The following is a 19,904-nucleotide window of genomic DNA, read 5'->3' on the forward strand; positions in this document are numbered from 1 at the left end:
AATTGTCCCCTGCTATTGAAAGTTACCAAGGGGACTACTTTCAGGAACTGCGTAATATCATTGCGCCTGCTGCAGCCATGGTACGACATCAAAGTCCTTGATTATTACACCAGAATGAGAGTATAGTTCGTAGCCATATTGGCCTAGAAAATCTCAACTTTAAATTTTCCGTCGGGCTTAGTACACTATGTAACTACAGAAGAGTCGAGTTTTAAATAGGAAAAATATTGACACTTTTTGGTTATTTTTTAGCGCAATGCTAATGGTCTAATCAGATTCAATGAATTATGCTAAGCTATGCTAAAAGTGCTAGCGCCAGACCCGGAGATCAGCTGAATGGATTCCAAAACTGTACAAATCAAATGTTTAACTCTTGGGGAGCTGGAAAATGAGCCTATTTTTTAAAAAAAAGTGGAATGTCCCTTTAATATTTGTAAACATCAACAACAATTAACATATAGTAAAAACAGCTTACATATTTTAAATAGATTTTTAAATAAAACACCTGCTTGTCCCCATGAAATCAAATCGGACAATTCTTCAATTTTAATGGAATATTGCAGTGTTTATTTTAAACAATGTATTTAAGTCATTATTTTTTTACATGTGCCCTCATAAATCACCCTCTTGTTATAATCATTCTCTGATGATGTCAGCTAGACGGCTTGGGCGGAGCATCAGTTAACCCCGCCCCCTCCAACTGTCAGTCTGCAGTGAGTTAAATTTCTAAATGAAATGCCTACTTTTCTATATCCAATCAATTCACAGAGGAAAAGACAAGCCACACCGGCTGGTTTCCTCATGTGTGATACTCCGCTTCACATGGAAATACGTCACAACACGAAAAGTAAAGGTGATCACGACTTCCGGTCCATGGGGACTTTAAATAAAATAAAAAAATAGAATAAAACATAAAGGAATAATCAAAATTGCCACGCCAACTTGCTACTGTAAACAAACCTTTCAACGCTTGTCCTTCCTCTGGGGTTTCCTGATTGGTCTGTGGTTTTGGACCTGACATTGATGAGCTGTGCTGCATGCAAAAGTTGAATTTCTTTTGAAGGGACATTCCACTATTTTTGAAAATATGCTCATTTTCCAGCTCCCCTACAGTTAAAATTCTTACCGTTTTGAAATCCATTCAGCTGATCTCCGGGTCTGGCGCTAGCACTTTTAGCATAGCTTAGCATAATCCATTGGTTACTTTCAATGGCAGGGACTATTTTCGGGCAGTGCGTAATATCACTACGCCTGCTGCAGCCATGTTACAGCAGCAAAGTCCTTGATTATTACACCAGTTTGAGAGTATAGTTCCTAGCTATATCTGCCTAGAAAATCGCAGCTTTTACTTTTCCGTCGGTCTTAGTACACAATGTAACTACAGAAGAGTCGAGTTTAAAATAGGAAAAATATTGAAACTTTTTGGTTATTTTTTAGTGCAATGCTAATGGTCTAATCAGATTCAATGGATTATGCTAAGCTATGCTAAAAGTGCTAGCGCCAGACACAGAGATCAGCTGAATGGATTTCAAAATGGTAAGAATCAAATGTTTAACTGTAGGGGAGCTGGAAAATGAGCATATTTTCAAAAATAGTGGAATGTCCCTTTAAAAGAAATTCAACTTTTGAATAGAGTGTCCCTTTAACTTGACACCAAAGCTTGACACAGCGGCTTAAAACACGGCACTCATGCGTGAGATGCTGCAAAAGACGATAAACACTTCTGTCTAGCGCGTGTTTAGAAAAACAATGAAAAAGTAGCGCAGTTGAGTTAAAAAAGTTGTTCGCCTATAACGGCTTTGCTAAACAAACTTGCCGTCCACCATTTAATATGTTTGTGGGAACTCAGATTTGAAGTATGTTCCTTGCGTAAAAGCAAAACTGTTAACTACTGTTTAATATTGCATTCGGTACATATGTGCACCGAACCAGAAGTCCTGTAACAAAACGTTAGTGATGGGTGAAACAAAGCAATTTGTTTTACTAAATTTAAACATTTTTAACAATTTTAACATCAATTGAATCATTGCTTCGAAAATGTATTCAGTTTTTCGAAGCGTTCGAAACGCCACACACGCTGGCGACGCCTGCTGGTCAAGATAGTGTAAAAGCAACAAGATCTGTACAAACATTTGACACTTTTTACAAAATAATAGCAAGATTTTTCTAAAAATATGTTTTTAACTGACCCGAGTTCACTTAACCATATTCAACACTGGTCATTTGCGATCAACTTCCCTTAGTGCTGAATCATCAGATTTTCGAAACCTTTCAAAATGACGCAATGAAGTCTCGTTTACTAAAATCACGTGACTTGGCCAGTTTGAAACACGCCCCGAACCAAATGATTCAAAACAAAAGATTCGTAAAGGTTTCGAAGCCTCATGAAGCAGTGCTTCGAAAGCGACCATCACTACAAAACGTTTTCGGTCCGAATCTGTGTACTGTTACACATCAGTATGAGTAAATTTTACGTATACCGTTCCTTAATGAGAAACTGATCGTGATTATTTTTATCTCTCCTTTTTTCATCAGAAATGGGTGAACAGAGAGATTTCGAACTTTGACTACCTGATGCAGTTGAACACCATCGCAGGAAGAACATACAATGATCTGTCTCAGTATCCTGTGGTAAGGGACATTTTCGCACGTGACCTGGATTGTGTTTATGTTACAGCGTGGACCTTCCAAAAAGATCTTATGTGATTTACTCTGGTATTTGTAGTTCCCCTGGATCCTGTCTGATTATACGTCAGAAGAGCTGGATCTGTCCGACCCGCGTGTGTTCAGAGATCTCTCCAAACCTGTGGCGGTGTTGAACGAGAGGAACGCCAAAGCCGTCCGAGAGAAGTGTGTATAATTTTTTTTCATTATATTATGTGTTTGTAGCTCTAGTCCTGGTATTAGTTAGTGGCCTACCTAGGATTTTGTGGCAGTAGTGAATGAATTTGGTGGTTGGCTTTCTGATGTTCAACTGGTACTTTGATCCGAAGGTATGAGAGTTTTGAAGACCCCACGGGCACCATCGACCGTTTCCACTATGGCACTCACTACTCAAATGCTGCGGGGGTCATGCATTACCTCATCAGGGTCGAACCCTTCACCTCTCTGCACATTCAACTACAGAGCGGAAGGTAATTACCTTAAATATCCCTTGTTTTTTATCAGTCATATCACTTCAGATTTTCTGTATCACTGAGGTGAAATTCAACTCTTTAGTATTGGCTGTGTTCTTCTGGATAGTCTCATAAGGTTTGTTTGACATTGGTTTGACTTTACGGTTTTGTGCAGATTCGACTGCGCAGACCGTCAGTTTCACTCAATTCCGGGCACCTGGCAGACGCTCATGGATAACCCCAATGACGTCAAAGAGCTCATCCCGGAATTCTTTTACTTCCCAGAGTTCTTGGAGAACCAGAACGGTGAGCAGATATAGCAGTTTTTTAGAAAAAAACGCTCCTCGGACATGCAGTGTGTATTATATTGTGACAGGAAAATCAGTAAAGCCATTGTTGCTGTGTTGGAGTAACTAGATACTTAAACACAATATTGTTTTGATACTTTTTTTTTTTTTTAAGATCAACATATGAATAGTTGTCTATGCATATTAATCAGGGATAAGAAAAAATACCTTTTAATACATTTCCACCTTATTATTGTATCCATGATGTTGTAGGTTTTGACCTGGGTCGTTTGCAGATCTCTAAGGAGCGAGTAAATGATGTCATCCTGCCTAAATGGGCCAAATCTCCCGAGGATTTTATCCACAAGCACCGCAAAGCCCTGGTGAGTTCATTTCTAATGACCTCATAACGGTTCTTTCCTATTAACCTTAATAAAGAACCTGCAGAGGGGAACGATTATAGCGTCTATATATGTAATGTGTTTCTCACTTCATCTCAAATCTCCAGACACGTCTGGCCTAATAAAAGGTGGAGTGAAAAATAGTCCTGTGAAAGGTTACGAAACTAGAACGACAAAATAAGTGTTGACAATAGATAATGTAATGTTAATTCAATGTCAAACATTCAATACTTTGGTATGTCATTTAATGTTAAAATTTTCAACAACAAAAAAACAACTAAATGAATTTAATTGGATAAGTGTCAAAGTAATGAATCTTACAAGCCAATGCATTCATTTTTATGCTTTACATCACAATGCTTGAAATGTTGAAATAGCACACGGTCATCTGGGTCAAGTGCCAAAAATGGCAAATGTTGTGCTGTAAATGTTTGGTACTGCAGTATTTTACATGCATTTAAAATGTTATTTTTAAATGCACCCGCATGATGTGATTATAATAAAATAGTGTATTTAAAAATACATTAAAACAGTGGACAGTAACACACCTATATGTGAGTTTATTAGTTGTGCTGTGCATTGTGCTTTGTGAAAATTAATAATAACCAGCAAATAATCAAAAAATTAAAACTGCATGTAAACAGGAGTGAAGAGGTTTGCTGGAGTCGATTAAATTGGAAATAATCACATTATTGCTGTACATGTAACGTAGTCATTGTTTTACATTTGAATCCTATGCATATCATGTGTTGCTCTACTCAATGATGTGATGATGTGTATCTCTATGTGCAGGAATCAGAGTATGTTTCTGCTCACCTTCATGAATGGATCGATTTGATCTTTGGTTATAAACAGAGAGGCCAGGCGGCAGTGGAGGCTCTTAATGTCTTTTACTACTGCACATATGAAGGTATGATGTCCTACATACTGAATATGCATATGAATCGCTAAACATCATGGCATCAAGACGTGATGTGCAAGCTTATAGCTATTGCTCATTGCACTTTAGTGACATTTAACTGTAACTGTTGGGTTTTAGTGTAAGCATTGTGGATTCATTATATTACAATTATTATTATTATTATCTATTGTATGGGTGTAACAATACATCGATATGGATCGATACATCGATTTTATTTCTAACAGTCCGATGCATCGATGCCACATGTAAAAAAAAAATCGATTTCAGGTACTTTTATTTTGACACTCATCACGTCCTCATTCAATGACGTACATCCATCTACGCATTATCGCCATAGCACTGCAGGTGATATTGTTTATGCAAAACACAGTGTCCTCTCTCCTAACCATTTTTTTTTTTATTACCTCAGTGATTGTCACTATTGCACATTTTGGCACAAAATACTGAAAGACTTTGACTGTTGCCATCATAAGCTTAATTTAATGTGACTCATTATTCATTTTTCGTTATTTAAAAAAAAAGTGTATTTTTGTTAGTTTGTTGTTGTAAATGTTCCAATTGGGACATAGATTGTGCCATTTTCAAAAAGTTTAATTAAATGTTTATGTTACATATTTTGGTTGCATTTGCAAGTAAAAATGTAAGTGTTTAACAAGGAACGTAATATAAAAATATCAATAAATTAATTGAATCGGATTGAATCGTAATCGTACCGAAGAAGTGTTTTATGTACCTGTATCAAACCCCACATCGCTGGTGGAGAAAATTGATTTTGTATCGAATTGTAATGAACCGTCCGATTTACACGCCTAGTAAATTGTACTGATCTAGCAGTGGTAATAAGTTGCTATGTTTTATTATGGTCCAAGTACAATACCAAAGATGAAAGATATAACAAGATTGAGCACTGCTATTACTATAGATAGGGGACAATGCAACACTCAGTATGGTCGCTCTGGTGAAGGAAGTTCCATCTTACAGTAAAAGTTATGGTACATGGATATCGGTCCTTCCCCATTCAAATAGATACAGGTAGGACTTACATTTTGCATGACTGAAATAACTTCCCAGATGCGTTGCAAACATGGTTTGTCTACTGGCACGACTTCCCTAAATGGACTATGCAAAACCTATAGGAAATGTAAATGCTAATGTAAATGTTTGTGCCACAACTAAAATATATTTAGACTATATATCTATATATACTTTATTTTGACTTAAATTTTCTGTAATAATACTTCTTTCTGTAATATTTGATTCATGTCATTCTGCAGTCAAATATTTTTGTAATATGACTTCTAAACTGTGGTCTTGACCCAGACAACTGATGTCCCTTGTATCACTTTTTGGTCTCTTTCTTCCTGCATACTAAAATTTACTGCATAATTTAAAGGAAAACACCAACATTTTTTAGTATTTTACTATGTTCTTATCTCAACTTAAACAAATTAATACATACCTCTCTTTATTCATTGCGTGCACTTAATCTTTGTACAGCGCGTCGTGAATGTGTTAGCATTTAGCCTAGCCCCATTCATTCCTTAGGATCCAAACAGGGATGAATTTAGAAGCCACCAAACACTTCCATGTTTTCCCTATTTAAAGACTGTTACATGAGTATTTACACAAGTAAGTATGGTGGCACAAAATAAAATGCGGTGGATAAAAAATAAAAACTATATTGTATGGTGGAAGAGCACTTAGGTTTCAGCACTTCGACTTCGGCGCAGTTATATTGACAGAAGTCTAAGTTGAGGTAAAAACACAGTAACATATTGAAAAACCGTGGTTTTCCTTTAAGAAGCTTACGGTGTACAACTAGTTATTTTGGGTAATGTGGGATTGAAATACTTGTCTGATGTTTTAGGAGCTGTAGATTTGGACGCCATCACAAACGAGAAGGAGAGGAAAGCTCTAGAAGGCATGATTAGTAACTTTGGACAGACACCGTGCCAGTTACTGAAGGTATCACACTGTGATTTCTTTCCAGACAGATGAATACAGTCTGAGACAATAGTATATTTAATACTAAAAGATGCTAACAAACACATTTAGAAAAGCTTTTAGGTAAAACTAAAACTAATCGGTGGCTGTGGGCGGGGCTTTGTTTGTGTGACACCACATTAACAAGAGAAAATTAAAACAGCAGGTCTAATGAGACTGCTTTGGTTTAATGGGGATTAAAAAGTAGGAAAGGGTGGATTTTTTTTTCATTGTAGGGTTCATTACACTGCCAACACACATTTATGTCCAAACACTTTAGAAAAGTAAATTTGCATAATATGTGCCCTTTAAATGCAGGACAATTCTTTATATCAAACATGAATTTGGCATAAAGAAATGTAGGATTTTATCTAATATATGTGTGTGTGTGTTTAGGAGCCACATCCTGTACGTCTTTCTCTAGAGGAATTAGAGAAGAGAAGGTCTCGTCTGGACTCCTGTCCTCTCAACATCTTTGAGCATCTCACTGAACTCAAATCATTTTTCGTTGAGGTTTGTGTTTACTCTTTTGGGCATTTCACATGGTAAGCGGCAGCCGCGAGTGTCTAGTTCATTTTCAATAGTAGATGTGCAGAAAGCAGCAAAACGGGGCGTTTAGAGAGGTAAAGCGAAGTCGGTCTGCACACCCAAAATCCTGCCCTTTCCATGGACACGGCTCTTCTGGCAGGCGTCATTCAATATAAACATATTTGCACTAAATGCTGCACAAAACTCTTCCACTACACGAGAAAAGTTGCACGATTTTGCCGCGTATTGTGTGAAACGTCCGTTGCAGTCATTTAATAAATGTTGGTTTAACTGATAGAGCAGGGTGATAACTAAGCTAACAGCATAAGTTTGATGAATTGCATTTTGTTTTCTTACATTTTAAATCTGTGTTTTAGGGCATCAGCGACAAGGTTCCTCTGGTTAAAGCTGTCGTCCCCAAAAACCAATCGCATTCCTTTATCTCACAGGGAAGTCCAGATACTCTGGTAAGTTTACTGTAAAAAAAATAAGGTTGTTGCAGCCCATCACAGTAAGATCAAAACGAAATTGACTTTTTAACAAATGTTATTAATCTTATTGTGCTTATTCGTATGTGCACATTTTGGAAAATTGTTATAAAAATATTTATAACAGGGGTCCCCAGAAAATTGAAAGAGAAAAACTCAAAGCAAAAATTGTGTATGTGTAGCCAGTTATTTAGGTTTGTAAACAATTTGATGTCTTTATAATATCACAATTGCTATTTATCTAACACAGTTTAAATGTTTCTTTATAATAAATAATGACATATTTTAGAAAAAGGAGACCCCTTTTAAAAAAATAAAATAATCACTAAAGGTTCATCATATGTGGGGGTCTCTGCCATCAAAAGGACCGCAATAATGTACAGTCTAATATACAGACTGGATACCTGTACATTTATCCCAACTTATATAAAGAAGTCCTATGAGATTTCTGGTTGCAATTCAATGTTAAATACTCTCACTGTGTTTTCGGTTAACAGGTAACAATAAGCCAGAATTGTTTGATGGGAACACACGGTTGGCTGCCCTATGACAAAAACATATCCAACTATTTCACTTTCATCAAAGACCCTACAGTCGCCGGTCCAAAGTGAGTTTATCTGACGTACTGCTTTCACCTGTAACTCACATCGTTTTTGTCTCACAAGTGTATTGCATAAAAACAATTAGAAAAGATAACATATTTGAACTAGAGACTGATATATCGGCCAATAATTGGCATATAATAGTTAATATAACCACCAAACTCTCGTTATCGGTATCGGCATATATCAGTCTGAATTATCGTATCGGTGGGAAATTGTTTATATCAGTGCATCTCTAATGTAAAGTAGAGATGCACCAATATATCGACCAATAATCGGTATTGGCCGATAAAAGCCATTTTTAACACTATCGGCCGATAGTTTATAATCCGCTGATGGCCGATATATCCTGTCAATCAAAAGTGAAAAGGAAAATGCAATTAATTTGAGCTCTGTGTGTAGAAAATATAAAGGAGGATCACTAGTTTAATGTTCAAATGTAACCTTCAGAATTTAGTTAATGGAAGTTAATTTAACTCTCGGTATCGGCGGATATCAGTCTGAATAATCGGTATCGGTGGAAATTGTTTATATCAATGCATCTCTAATGCAAACTAAAGATGTGACAATATATCGTTCAATAATCGGTATTTGTCAAAAAAAGCCATTTTTAGCACTATCGGACGATAGTTTATAATCCACTGATGGCCGATATATCCTGTCAATCAAAAGTGAACAGAAAAATGCAATGAATTTGAGCTCTGTGTGTAGAAAATATAAAGGAGGATCACTAGTTTAATTTTCAAATGTAATCTTCAGAATTTAGTTAATGGAAGTTCATTTAACTCTCGGTATCCGCAGATATCAGTCTGAATAATCGGTATCGGTGGAAATTGTTTATATCAATGCAACTCTAATGTAAACTAGAGGTGCACCAATATATCGTTCAATAATCGGTATTGGTCGAAAAAAGCTATTTTTAACACTATCAACCGATAGTTTATAATCCGCTGATGGCCGATATATTCTGTCAATCAAAAGTGAACAGAAAAATGCAATGAATTTGAGCTCTGTGTGTAGAAAATATAAAGGAGGATCACTAGTTTAATGTTCAAATGTAACCTTCATAATTTAGTTAATGGAAGTTCATCTAACTCTGGGTATCGGCAGATATCAGTCTGAATAATCGGTATCGGTGGAAATTGTTTATATCAATGCAACTCTAATGTAAACTAGAGGTGCACCAATATATCGTTCAATATTTGGTATTTGTCAATAAAAGCAATTTTTCCACACTATCAGTCATGGCTGATATATCCTATCAATCAAAAGTGAACAGGAAAATGCAATGAATTTGAGCTCTGTGTGTAGAAAATATAAAGGAGGATCACTAGTTTAATGTTCAAATGTAATCTTCAGAATTTAGTTAATGGAAGTTAATTTAACTCTCGGTATCGGCAGATATCAGTCTGAATAATCGGTATCGGTGGAAATTGTTTATATCAATGCATCTCTAATGTAAACTAGAGGTGCACCAATATATTGTTCAATATTTGGTATTGGTCAATAAAAGCAAATTTTCCATACTATCGGTCATGGCTGATATATCCTGTCAATCAAAAGTGAACAGGAAAATGCAATGAATTTGAGGCTCTGTGTGTAGAGAATGTAAAAAAAACCATCACTAGTTTAATGTTCAATTCATTATATGAATGAATAACATTCAGAAAATTGAATCTTAAGAATTTAGTTAATGCAAGATAATATAACCACCAAACTATCAGCATTGGTATCAGTCTGAATAATCGGTATTGGTGGAAAACTGTCATATTTGTGCATCTCTAATATAAACCTATAATAACAGGGTTCCCGCGGGGTCTTAAAAAGTCTTAAAAAGTCTAAAATTCAGAATGTTAAATTTAAGGCCTTAAAAAGTCTTAAAAACACCCAGATTTTTATCCCAGGTCTTAAATTTAATTTACCCAAGTCTTAAATTTCTTACCTCTTTTCATTCCCAAAAAGCGTTGTCGGCAGAAAATAAAATAGTAATTTAAAACGCTGAAGAACTAACTTAATGGCGGAGGCAGAAAGTGTATGATGGTGGGTCTCTAAAAAGAAACGTTCCTCCCTTTGTCTTAATCAACGCAAATCGTGCCATAAGCTATATTTCAGCTATATTTCAGGTGTTGTGACTGTTTACTGTGGGTTTGGCGAGAAACAATCCTTAAACTTATAAGCAAAAATCTTTTTCGGGGTAATTTATAAGCCCGTGGCTTACCTGAGCATTTGCCAGGTTCTGAAACATAGAGGACACAGAAGCGAACAAAAATCAATGCTGCTTTATTGAAAATCAACTTAAACAGTCGGGCCGTCGAGTCACGAGCCACCAACAGCGTGTCAACTTTAGTGTTACACAGTTTTATATTTTAGACTTTAATATTGCTCTCTGCTGCGATGCACTTGAAACTAACGCTTTTCCCTTCAGCTCTCCACAAACAGCAGCGATTGGCAGACGGAAAGCAAGAAAGTACCGTAATAAACCATATATTTCAAAAAAGTGCAATTGTCGTCTTTTAGGAACAATTCATACTTTTTGATTGCGCAAATGCTTCAGGAGTTACGGTTAAATGAACAGCCGTAGAATCAGAGCCCTTTCGCATAGGCAGGCTGCTGCATACGGCATCGCCTGGTTTATTTGAGTTAACTGAGCATTACATTCGCAAGTCATAAGCATATTACAACAATTAACGATTAACTAAGAATAATAATCAATATTTTAAAGTTAATTTCAAAGTTAATATTCTGAAATAAGACCATTTCTGAAATAAGAAATGCGACCCTTCGGAGGCTACAGCCTTCGGATTGAGAAACGGTCTTAGTGGATAACGTTAGTAACACATATCAAACAGCCTTTTAATGGTAAATTTCATTTTCTTAATGCAGATTCATCCCTTATTGTGTAATTAGAGAGGCTATTAAACCTGATGGCGGTGTATATAGTGCATATTTATGCATAAAACGTATGGGTGGAGTGTTTTTTTGGCTCTGTAATTCTGTATTCAATTAAATGCAATACATTAATTTATTAATAACTTGTATTAATAAAATGCATATATTAATGCTTTTAGGGATTAATAATAATTGAAAGTGATCTTTTGTTCTTTGTATATTTATAAACAGGCACAAGATATATACACAGCACACAGTCAGTCACTGTGATGTATAAATATTGTAAATCAATGCATTTCTTGACTATTAATTAAGAAAAATCACAGCTCTTTGCCTCTAACTCAATGTATTTCAATGGCTCACTATGAGCCATTTTTGGGCTTCCATTGTCAGAATTCTCTTCCTAAAGGGCTATGGGTAAAATTTGTCGGCGCCAACACTCGCGGTCTAATAGAGTTAAGCATAATGTATTTCCATGTATTTTGATTATCTATTTTAAAACTGCGTTCATTTTATATTTTTCTATAACTGAATCAATAAAAATAGAATGTTTTAAGAATTTCTGAGATCATTTGAATGCTTCTAGTAATGTGTCGTGTTGGTCTTAAATTTGACTCATAATGGTCTTAAAAGGTCTTAAAAAGGTCTTAAATTTAACTTTCTGAAACCTGCAAGAACCCTGAATAACGTTCTCTTTGTTTGTCACTATTAGGACTCAGAGGTTTGTAGCGGGGACGTTCGCTCCAGGGATTGAGGTCTCTGCTCAGCTGTTTGTTATATCTCACGATGGGAAGCTTCTCTTCAGCGGAGGCCACTGGGACAACAGCGTAAGAGTGACGTCTCTTGTCAAAGGCAAAACAGTGGGGCAGCACATTCGTCACATGGGTAAGACGATCTTGCGGTCTTTGTTTTTTATCACATGATATCCACAGTGTTCTCATGTTAATGTGTGTATTTGCTCTCTCCTGGCAGACATTGTGACGTGTCTGGCCACGGATCACTTCGGGATTCACCTGATCTCTGGCTCCAGAGACAGCACCTGTATGGTGTGGCAGGTGCTTCAACAGGTGCGTTTTGTTCTTCGCACTAAAGATGTCCCCCTAAAGATGTCTTTTACTGTACTACAGCTGTGGGGAATCTCAATTTGTCGTGTGTGTAGGGTGGTGCTCCGGTGGGCCTGTCCTCTAAGCCAGTGCAGGTGTTGTACGGACACACGGATGAAGTTGTCAGTGTGTCTATCAGTACGGAGCTGGACATGGCCGTTTCTGGATCAAGGGTTAGTAACCTCGCATGCAATCCCTCAAAAATACACTGCCCACAGGATGTTATAACACGTTTGCTTTTTTTGCACAACAGTAGAAGTGGACTTAAAGGCACAATATGTCAATTTTGCAATTAGGAGGCCATCGTACAAAAACAAAATCACCGCTATGAACGTGGAATGATGCAAAAGGGAAAAAGAATAATACAGAAAGTATAAAATACAAGACATTAAATATGAAAATATATGTGTAACAGGATGGAACGGTGATCATTCACACCGTGAGGAGGGGTCAGTACATGCGCTGTCTGCGGCCGCCGTGTGAAAGTTCGCTGCCCATGTCCATCATCCACCTGGCTGTGTCCTTCGAGGGGCATTTATTAGTGCACACTTGCATTGAAGGCAAAGCAACACTAAAGGTATTCAACACACACTCACATTTACCCACCCCATTTCTCTTTGTACGCGTGTAAACTGATCCTCTCCATCTCTGTGTTTAGGACAAGAACGCTTTGCACCTGTACTCTGTTAATGGGAAACACCTGTGCAGTGCCCCGCTGAACGAACAGGTGACAGACCTGTGTGTCTCAGGGGAATATGTGGCTATCGGCAGTGAACAAGGTTTCTTGTCTGTCAGAGATCTCTACAGGTAAGACTTCTTCCTCAAGGGAACACATAGTGCCCATCGAATTACTGTAATACTCATTTTCCTAAAATAACCACAGTTAACACTCCCTAAAGCTACAAGTAATGTGTGATAGACATTCCTTATTTGGGAAGTGACATCACTTATCAATCAAGGCTGCATGAAGACACTGTATGTTAAATATTTAAAACAAATTGTAAATGTTATTGATGTAATATGAAATATTTATCTTCAATATGTCCCTAAACAATCAAAGTCACTCAACAAACGCAAGAAATATAAACATTTTCCTTACATTTTGAAATGAAGCTTGTTTTTTACCTGGGATCAAACCCAAAGTCCATCAATTGAGCTACACATTATATGAATGTATATTTTTTATTATGAAGATGTATAACCTTTATCAATCTGTTTCTAACATCATTGGTACTTTAACGCTCTCTCTCTCTCCTGGTTGCCGTGACAGCCTGACTCTGTGCGTTGCTCCGATGGCGATGCGGGTGCCCATCCGCTGTGTATCCGTGACTAAGGAACAGTCTCACGTGCTGGTGGGACTTGATGACGGAAAGCTGATCGTGGTGGGCGTCGGAAAGCCAGCGGAGGTAAAAAGCTCCTTCAGGAACTACATCACTCAGAGGATGGAGGGCTCGCCCCTCATGAACACGCTTCGGGTTCGATCGCCCGCACGCCTGCTGCATCTCAGAGACCAGAATACTTTCATTTAGGAAATGTGGAATTAAAAAATGTCTAAAGTTTTGTAGTTTCAACTTTATTTTACAGTTCTCCCTAAACGTTTAAAATCACTTTACAGAAAAACATTATATAAACACAGTAGCAATGGATTGAAGCTGATGGTTTTCTTGCAGAGGAATTTGATCTCAAACAATTAGTTTATAATATAGTATAAATCGTCTTGTGTGAAGTGTAACTGTAGTTTGCAAGTTTTCGTTAAGCAGTCGGACTTGTAACCTAATCTTAGTGATGCTAACAATAGTGAAGATGAATAATTTTAAAACTGTGAAATTAAAGGGCACCTATATGCCCATTTTTACAAGATGTAATATAAGTCTCAGGTGTGCCCAGAATGTGTCTATGACGTTTCAGCTAAAAAAAACACAAAACATTTATTATAGCATTTCCTATTTGGGCGGGAGCAAAAAAATGCTGTTTTCATGTTTGTCTCACTCAAGAGACAGTAGCTGCATTTCCATTACTCTTCAAATTGCGCAATTGCGAATTGAAAATACAGCCAATTTCGCCAAAACGCCCATATAAGCTTTTTACGCTCGCATGAGGTGGTTTTTCAGGCAATTCAAAAAATTTGCATTTCACATAACTGAAATGGAAATAATTCATAAAATGCGAATAATAAATGATTAGATGACGCGGTACGTATTAAAACCTCCCAGAAACACCTCAATACGTGTCTGCTCCCAAGAATAAGAGACTTTACTGTTTGGATTACACTCCTACATCTCTTTTAATTTAAAAAAATTTAAGGTATTTTGTGAATATTTTTTGAAAATCACAAAAAAAAAAAATGCTGGCGGGCAACTTAAAAAAAAATAAAGGCTGGCTAGGAATGAGTTAATGGAAACACCGTTATTTCGCAATCGTCTTTTGTTGACATTTAGAAAGTAACGCTAAAGTTTTGTGCAAATCTGTAATAAATTTTTTTAATACAGTAAAAAACAATAGGATCACACCATTGGGATATGATGGACCGTGTACAATTTGCTGACAGCGGAAACTATGGTAATGCACTACTGTCAGTCAGCAGCCGTGGGTGGGGCTTTATCAGTGTGACGTCACATTAACAAGAGAATGTGTGCCCTTTATAGGTGGGGGGATATTTATTATTTTCAAAAAAGCTATTTTTCATGTACAAAATAGAGGAGTTGCTTGTTGATATTGTAAAAAATGCTGTTTATTCTTTTTAAATATCGTCATATTCCGACCAGCCTAAAAAAAGTAAAATTGGCTAAACCAATGGTGTAAGAGATGCGACTGTATGGCACTCGTGGCAATTGATTATTTGTTAGAGAAACCTGTTTGAAAACATTCATAGAGTATGTTTCTTACTTTAGGTGACAGTTCAGTCTATAACTGGTTTGTGTAGTACATATGAAGAGTTTGGTTAAAAAACGCAATAAATCCATTTTGACTAATTTTGGTAAAAACGTGTTTTCTATACCAAGAAAGTGACAAGATGAAAACCACTATTTTCTGTTACAAACTTTCACATAGCACACATTATTAATGTTTAATAACATTAAAAATTCAAATCAATAATTTGATTTATTATAAAAACTGATTATTTTTTTCCAAAATGCTATAAATCTATTGAATCAATATATAAATGTGAGTTAATCTTTGCCATGTTATATTCATTTAGTTGGCTAGTGGTATACACTGATAAAAAAATAATCATTAATGGCATTAATCAAAACATTTACTTTGTCATATTAAGAAACACTGTCATTGCTGCGGTTATACTTGGGATGGAATGGTGCGCTGTGATTGGTTGAGCGGATTTATTGCATTCTGCAGAGAAGGAGTACTGGCGTTTGTCACGGTTTGGAAAAAAAGGGAGAAAAGATGACAACATAACACGCCGGTTATTGGATTTTGCGTAAATTTAAGAATTTACTTTCTAATACTGACAAGATACAATAATGATTTTGGCTATAACAATTTTTTTAAATGCCGTTTATCACGTTTTGGAACCAAACTCTTCATATACTTCCCTTCAATTATCATTTTCTTATCTCTTTTTTTCAAGATTTTGATTTATCTGCCATTTGATTTTGCACTAACCTCAATGAATCAAACAGACAATCACGTGCACTCATCATGGATCATTTTTGTTTTCCCACTCTTCACTTCCTCTTTTCTCCTTTATCCTCTCCTCTGTTCCTCAGATGCGTTCTGGCCAGATTACCCGAAAACTCTGGGGCTCCAGTAAACGTCTCACCCAGATCTCGTCTGGAGAAACAGAGTATCACACCCAAGAGCAACCCTGACCCCACCCCCTAAATCACAGCCCTTCTGCCTGATTGGCCCACTGTCCCGTCAATCAGCACAGTCTCCCGAATTCATTGTTTCTGTATGGAGGACGACTCTCCTCTCGCTGAAACAATACGAAGGACTTTTATAATACAAGCATCACATGTATGCATATCTGTGTGATGTGTGTTACCGTTTGTGTGTTATCTGTATAGTCCTGTGGTTGGACTGGTGCAGGCACCATCTAACTATGCGTGTCGACCACACCCACACATGCCCCGCCCATTTTCCTGGTTGTCATGCATTTTAATCATCATCAATGCCATTATAACACAATTATTGTCTGTTCCATTCTGTGTCTTGCATACATGTTTTGTTTATTTTTCTAGTTGTTATTTTTCGTTGGTTTCAGTGGCCTGATCTTATGTAACCTTTAGGGTGGATTTGTGATATACAGTCAGTATTTTTGCACACAGACAAAAGGTGGATGTGAATTTTCACCAAAGCAAATTTGTCATAAGCATAAACTATTCCAAAAGATCAGCACGTACAGCATTTTATTTTATAACAAAACGTTTATGGGGTAAAAAACTGTTGAATGTGTTGTTGTTGTCTTGAATTACTTGAATTGTTGTGTTGTTATTTCAATGAAGAATGACACGTACGTTTTTATTTTATGGATGTAAAGCACGTAGCTGCAACTTTGATTTGAAGGATTTGTTTTGGAGTACAATAACTTGTTTTGTTTTGATGAACACTACAACTATAGAAACGGGAGAACGCTTCGAAGGGCTTCGTGAGAAATGACAGTAAGCAATACAGTTATTGAATCAATCCCAGGTTATTGAAGCATTCCACTGTAAATCATTGCTATTCGAAATCCTCCGGTCTTCCTAGTTTCCAAACAGAGCACTACAAATGGGATTGAAGGTACTACACGGGGGACAGCTGTAATAGATGCTGCATAGTCCATTAGTCAGGTGAAGCGCTGTGTTCCTTCCTTTTTTATATTGCAAAGCCATGCAGTCGTTGTTTACTATGCAGGTAAACGTCCAAGCCTTCTACAGAATTCGCCCGACGTTTGAATTCTTGCTCGTTCATATGCAGTTTATTTCTTTAACGTTGACTAGACGTGTGCGTATGCATGTACTGTTTGTCAGCATGTTGGGGCCCCTTACAGAAATTACATTGGGGGGACCATTTGTCCCACGAATAAGTTTGTCACTGTTACTACTCTAAAATCATAATATACATATATAGGATCATCTTTAAACAGTGTAAGGAATTTGGGAAACTATTTGCCGCTGTTTTATTTTAGTAACTGTAGTGACTGTGGCGTGTTGCCAGAAACTATGTTTACTATAGTAATTTTCTAAGGGTCTTGCGAGTTTGTTTTTATCACCCGTGTCTTTGAGTAAAATTTTCATTCCTGTACTGAAAGCCTCATTGTTTTAGAAATGTAGATATATTAATGAAAATATTAATACCAAAAATGATGGATAATAATCAGGATGTTTATTTATTGAGATTGTGTTCTTCCATATATACTGTATGTGCTTTTAGTTTGCAGTGGTGCTGATGTCCTAAAGTTTAGATTTGGGATGGGGTGTGTTTGCCTCAGATGGTGTCACCAAGTGCTCCCACTTGTTGCTATGGACATAATACCAAAATCATTTTTTTTTCTTTATTCCCAAATTGTTTCTTTAAAAACAGGAAATCTCTGCAGATTGCTGTTTTTATTTGCAGATGTATGCGTTTTATTTTTTGGGATAAAACAAATGGAGTGCCTTTTTATTCTCTGTTGTCATGGGGTTTAGACTCGATGATTTAAACTTTAGCATGACACTTTGTGACCCCCTGGGAACAGCCACGGTTTCAATGGGACAAACTTTAGCAGTGACACTTTTGTCGTATCAGACCTGTGACTTCCAGTAGCTGTCACTAATGTGTGTGTGTGTGTATATCTGTGCTTATTTATAAATGTACAGCATGAGTTTTATTTCCTTGTACATGAATTGTATTTTTTGCACTTTCCAGGTACGACGAATTGTAAGAAATCGTTTTAAATGTCTCCTTGATCTGTACAGAGAAATTGCTTTGTATAAGTGAAGATTTAACAATAAAGTCCTGTTCAAAATTTGTGTATATTTTAGATGAAAAAGTTCATTCGATTTTGGGTTTGTTTATCCCTCTTCTATAATTCATAATTAATACATGTCATACATGACTGTTTTTAATTAGTTTAATAAATTGTTTAAAAAAATGTATTAAGATAAATAAATTGCTTTAAGGTTTTAAGGTAGTAGTTTGTGTGAAAAAATAACGATGCATAAACGTTTATATTTCATAGGCTTCTTCTTTAATTCCTTTCTGCCTTAACTACTATTTTCTTCATTGCAAAAATAAACTATAAATAAAAAACTGTATAAATAAATAGTATTAAAATGAATAAAAATGTCTCTATAAAACCTGGGGTCTCCAACCTTTTTGTGAACAAGGGCTACCAGTGGATAAACAATCTGGAGGGCTCCTTTTTGATTTCTACTAAAACTTTTTGTTTATTTTATTTGACTTGTTAATAACATAACATAAAAGAAGCCAAGCTAATATAAAAAATTTAATAAATAAGAATAATGTTGGAGACCACTGTAATATAGTAGTAACAATTAAATAAAGTTACACACTGTAAAAAGTGAAAGTTGGATCTACTTAAACAAATTATTTCAACTGTTAACACTTAAAAAATTAAGTTTTGTCAACTAAAATGTTTAAAGTAAGAAAATTTAAGTTGAAAAACAAAATAGATTTTTTTTTAGGTGTTACCAATTTAAGTAATTTTTTTAATGAATCCGACTTTAACTTTTTTCAGTGTCCTTCACAAACAAAAATCAGGTCAATTTAAAAATAATAATATTAAAACTAATTCATTACATTAAATATAAATATACTGTACATAGTTAACATGGTGTCAGTTTTATTGACAGGGTTTAGATAAATCCAGGATTTTAGGACAATAAAGTACTTTTACAAACAAACCTTACAAAATATAAAAAAGAATACTGGGGTGCATCTTAAGACAGCAATGGCACTGATATATGTTAGTGCAAGATGTTTTTAAATAAAGACCCCATATGGCAAAAAATACATTTCTTTGGCCAAAAAAATTGTTTTAAATAAATACATTTTGCAGAAAGTAAAGCTTAATTAAATTTAAATTAATCTGAAATGTATTTATTTAAATAAAAAAAAATTTTAGACAACAAATTTGGACAACAAATACGTTTCTATTTTTACAACCCATACGGCAAAAAATATATTTTCCTGATCAAAATATAGAATTTTATAAAGTTTATTTTTTACAGTTGAATATATACTTTTAACCTTTTCAACCTGTAATGTTTACAGGTTTGTAACATAAACATTAAAAATTTTCTTCCAGTGGGATGTGAATATAAATGCTTTAAAAATATTTATTTTTTAAATATTTCAAATATATTTCAAAATATACAAAAATGGGCAAAAAATATATTGGTGAAAAATAAATGTTTTGTATATTTTGACATATATTTTAAATTATATTTGAAAATGTATTTTTTGCTGTATGGGACAGCTCAAACATGCATTTTAAGCCCTATGGGGAAACTGCCCCAAAAAGTGTTCATGCTGTCTTTAATTATTTACTCAAATAAGTTTTTCCTTTATAAATATTAAGCCAATATAATCGTTCACAAATAAATGTGACATGAAACAAAAATAAAATGAATCTACTGTATAA

At 35.6% G+C, this 19,904-nt stretch overlaps 1 protein-coding gene across 2 annotated transcripts in view; it reads left to right on the forward strand.

Annotated features, from left to right (window-relative positions):
- nbeal1 (neurobeachin-like 1) overlaps window positions 1–18,274 on the forward strand; it is a 73,005-nt gene extending 54,731 nt beyond the window's left edge. For both annotated transcript variants that reach the window (XM_065293791.2, XM_065293792.2), the window contains 17 exons: window positions 2,536–2,631; window positions 2,726–2,850; window positions 2,994–3,134; window positions 3,292–3,422; window positions 3,677–3,786; window positions 4,597–4,714; window positions 6,594–6,691; window positions 7,106–7,222; window positions 7,615–7,704; window positions 8,223–8,332; window positions 11,929–12,101; window positions 12,189–12,283; window positions 12,376–12,492; window positions 12,735–12,896; window positions 12,978–13,126; window positions 13,590–13,725; window positions 16,045–18,274. In XM_065293791.2, coding sequence (XP_065149863.1) covers window positions 2,536–2,631; window positions 2,726–2,850; window positions 2,994–3,134; window positions 3,292–3,422; window positions 3,677–3,786; window positions 4,597–4,714; window positions 6,594–6,691; window positions 7,106–7,222; window positions 7,615–7,704; window positions 8,223–8,332; window positions 11,929–12,101; window positions 12,189–12,283; window positions 12,376–12,492; window positions 12,735–12,896; window positions 12,978–13,126; window positions 13,590–13,725; window positions 16,045–16,146 — 2,070 coding nt within the window. In that variant the 3' untranslated portion in view covers window positions 16,147–18,274. The remainder of the gene's footprint in view (window positions 1–2,535; window positions 2,632–2,725; window positions 2,851–2,993; window positions 3,135–3,291; window positions 3,423–3,676; window positions 3,787–4,596; window positions 4,715–6,593; window positions 6,692–7,105; window positions 7,223–7,614; window positions 7,705–8,222; window positions 8,333–11,928; window positions 12,102–12,188; window positions 12,284–12,375; window positions 12,493–12,734; window positions 12,897–12,977; window positions 13,127–13,589; window positions 13,726–16,044) is intronic.
- The last annotated feature ends 1,630 nt before the right edge of the window (window positions 18,275–19,904 follow it).

This window comes from Paramisgurnus dabryanus, chromosome 7, assembly GCF_030506205.2.
Source record: "Paramisgurnus dabryanus chromosome 7, PD_genome_1.1, whole genome shotgun sequence".
In the NCBI taxonomy this organism is placed as follows: Eukaryota; Metazoa; Chordata; class Actinopteri; order Cypriniformes; family Cobitidae; genus Paramisgurnus; species Paramisgurnus dabryanus.